Below are 2,058 nucleotides of genomic sequence, written 5' to 3'. Positions count from 1 at the left end.
ACTCTGGCAGCCCCGGCCTGACACAAAGCACCACAGGGCTCCGTTTCCCCTTTATTTTCAGACATCAAAATACCCGAGATACAAAACAAGGTACAAAAAAAAAAAAATCTGAAGAAAACAGGGGGGAAGGCAGGGCCCCCCCAGCCAGAGGGAGGGCTCCCCCCATGACATCATCATTTCATGACATCACTCCAAAGAGCACCAAGTGGGGATGGGGAACGTCACTCTGCCCCCACCTTGGGGCAGCTCCTTAGGGACACTGATTGCAAAAGGGGAACCTCTGAAACCGGGGGAGAAGGGGGGGTGTAAATGGGGGGTATGGCCCCCCCCACCCTGAGAGCCACCACCAGGGAGGGGGCCTCCACCCCAGGGAGGGGTGTATTGCACCTGGGGGGCCTTTCTCAGGGCAGGGAGCCCCCAATAAATACCCAACCTGCAACCATGGCTGCAACCCTCCCCCCCACCCCCCCCAATAGCCCCATTTTTGGGGGTCACAAAGACCCCTCATCCCCCATATCGGGGGGGTGGGGCTGAGATCACAGGACGATACCCAAAGCACCACAAGTCCTGGGGTCACACCTCTCTGAGGCCGGGGCTGTGTTGGGGGCCACAGCCACCCATCCCTAGGCATCAGGGGCACCCCAGCACTGGGACTGGAGGACAGAGGGGGTGGTGGTGAAGTTGTGTGGGTCCCCCCCCCCCCCCGCCCTGAATCTGGCAGGGTCCCAGCCGTGGCCCCCAGGCACATTTGCCCACTGTTGGGGGAAGGTCTGGGGGGGCCACAGCTGCCCTGGGGGAGGGCAGACCCCAAAGTTCAGGGCAAGTCTTAACAAAGTCCTGTTTGTTAAAAAGCCCCCCCGCTCCTGGAAGGCACAGCACCCAAGGGGCTGGAGGGGGGGTCAGCACCATCCCTGCCGGCAGGGGCCAGTCCTGGGGGCTAGGCTGCGGCCTCCGCCAAGTCTATGACATCTTCCAGATGGTGAGCGAGGCCGTGAGGACACCAGCGGCGAAGATGGTGATGGTCTGCCAGGTCGGAGTGCCAAAGTAGGAGAGGAGCCCTTCCTGGGGGAGCAAGGGGGAAAGGAGGGGGCATCAGCCACATGTCAGGGGGTGGGTGTGTGTCCCCCGAGGCAGAACCAGATTTCTGGGTCCCCTCCCCATGGCGGAAAATGCGTTGGTGTGAAGCAGAACAGGGGCTATGGGGGGGGCAGCAACCAGGAGGTGGGGTGAGGGGCAAACGGGGTGTCACGGGGGGGCCCATCCTTTCCCCCCAAGTCAAGCAGGACTTGCAGGATGACACAGTTAAAACCTTCAGGGTCAAGAGTCTTAGAGAGAGAAAAGCAGCACAGGCCTCCCGTGCTGTGCATGGGGGCCCAAAACGGGGCTCAGCCCACCCCCATGCCCCCCCCTCCGCCAGGACTCAGTGGGTTCAGGGACTCACCCATCCTCCCTGGGCCTGGATCCAGGCCAGGACATGATCCCGCATGTACTCCATGGTCCAGCCCAGGATAGTCCGGACCAGCTCAGGGACCTTGGTGCAAAGCGCCTGTGGAGACAAGGTGGGTGGGAGTGTCAGAGGGGGCTGGGGGGAGGACACAGGGGGAGGGACAGGGGGCCCACCTTCAGCACCAGCTTGCAGGCAAAGTAGAAGAGGGCAACAACACGGCCCCAGTTGAAGGTGCCGTCAGCAAACATCTCTGCAGCCACGCGGAAGAAGAGCTCCTTGGGGGCATGGCACCCCACCTGTTCGATCATCCTGGGGGGGCGTTGGCAGGGCCAGTTAGCGCAGAGGGGGTGCACCGGGGACCCCCGTCCCCTCACGGCACCTTCACCCACCTCTGCAGCTCCGTGTTGCTGTCCAGCTCGTCCCCGATGCGGCGCAGGCATTCGCTCAGGTGCTTCGTGTCAGGGCTGCTGGGCTGCGGCCCCCCCAGCTCCGCCTGGCTCAGGGCCACCGCCTGCGCGTCCCCGCACCGCTCCACGCGGTCCCGGATAAACCTGGGGGGGGGGGGGAGGGGGGGTGCAGGAGGGACCCCCGGAGCTCTGGGTGGCTGCCTG

The 2,058-nt window shown here is 63.8% G+C and overlaps 2 protein-coding genes across 2 annotated transcripts in view; both read right to left on the bottom strand.

The window, feature by feature from the left end:
• The window catches only part of LOC104835250 (ferritin heavy chain-like), a 4,028-nt gene extending 3,513 nt beyond the window's left edge, over positions 1-515 (bottom strand). The window contains exon 1 of the mRNA XM_010573136.1: positions 502-515. Within this exon, the coding sequence (XP_010571438.1) occupies positions 502-515 (14 nt within the window). The remainder of the gene's footprint in view (positions 1-501) is intronic.
• LOC104835249 (sodium-dependent neutral amino acid transporter B(0)AT2-like) overlaps positions 7-2,058 on the bottom strand; it is a 6,042-nt gene continuing 3,990 nt past the window's right edge. The window contains exons 9-12 of the mRNA XM_010573135.1: positions 1,837-2,055; positions 1,621-1,756; positions 1,442-1,546; positions 7-1,062 (exon numbers count right to left, since the gene is read on the bottom strand). Coding sequence (XP_010571437.1) covers positions 961-1,062; positions 1,442-1,546; positions 1,621-1,756; positions 1,837-2,055 — 562 coding nt within the window. The 3' untranslated portion in view covers positions 7-960. The remainder of the gene's footprint in view (positions 1,063-1,441; positions 1,547-1,620; positions 1,757-1,836; positions 2,056-2,058) is intronic.

The sequence above is a fragment of the Haliaeetus leucocephalus genome, unplaced genomic scaffold, assembly GCF_000737465.1.
Source record: "Haliaeetus leucocephalus isolate CR32 unplaced genomic scaffold, Haliaeetus_leucocephalus-4.0 Scaffold366, whole genome shotgun sequence".
Lineage (NCBI taxonomy): Eukaryota > Metazoa > Chordata > Aves > Accipitriformes > Accipitridae > Haliaeetus > Haliaeetus leucocephalus.
The sequence above is the reverse complement of the archived record's forward strand: the minus strand, read 5'-3'. Positions and strand labels throughout refer to the sequence as shown.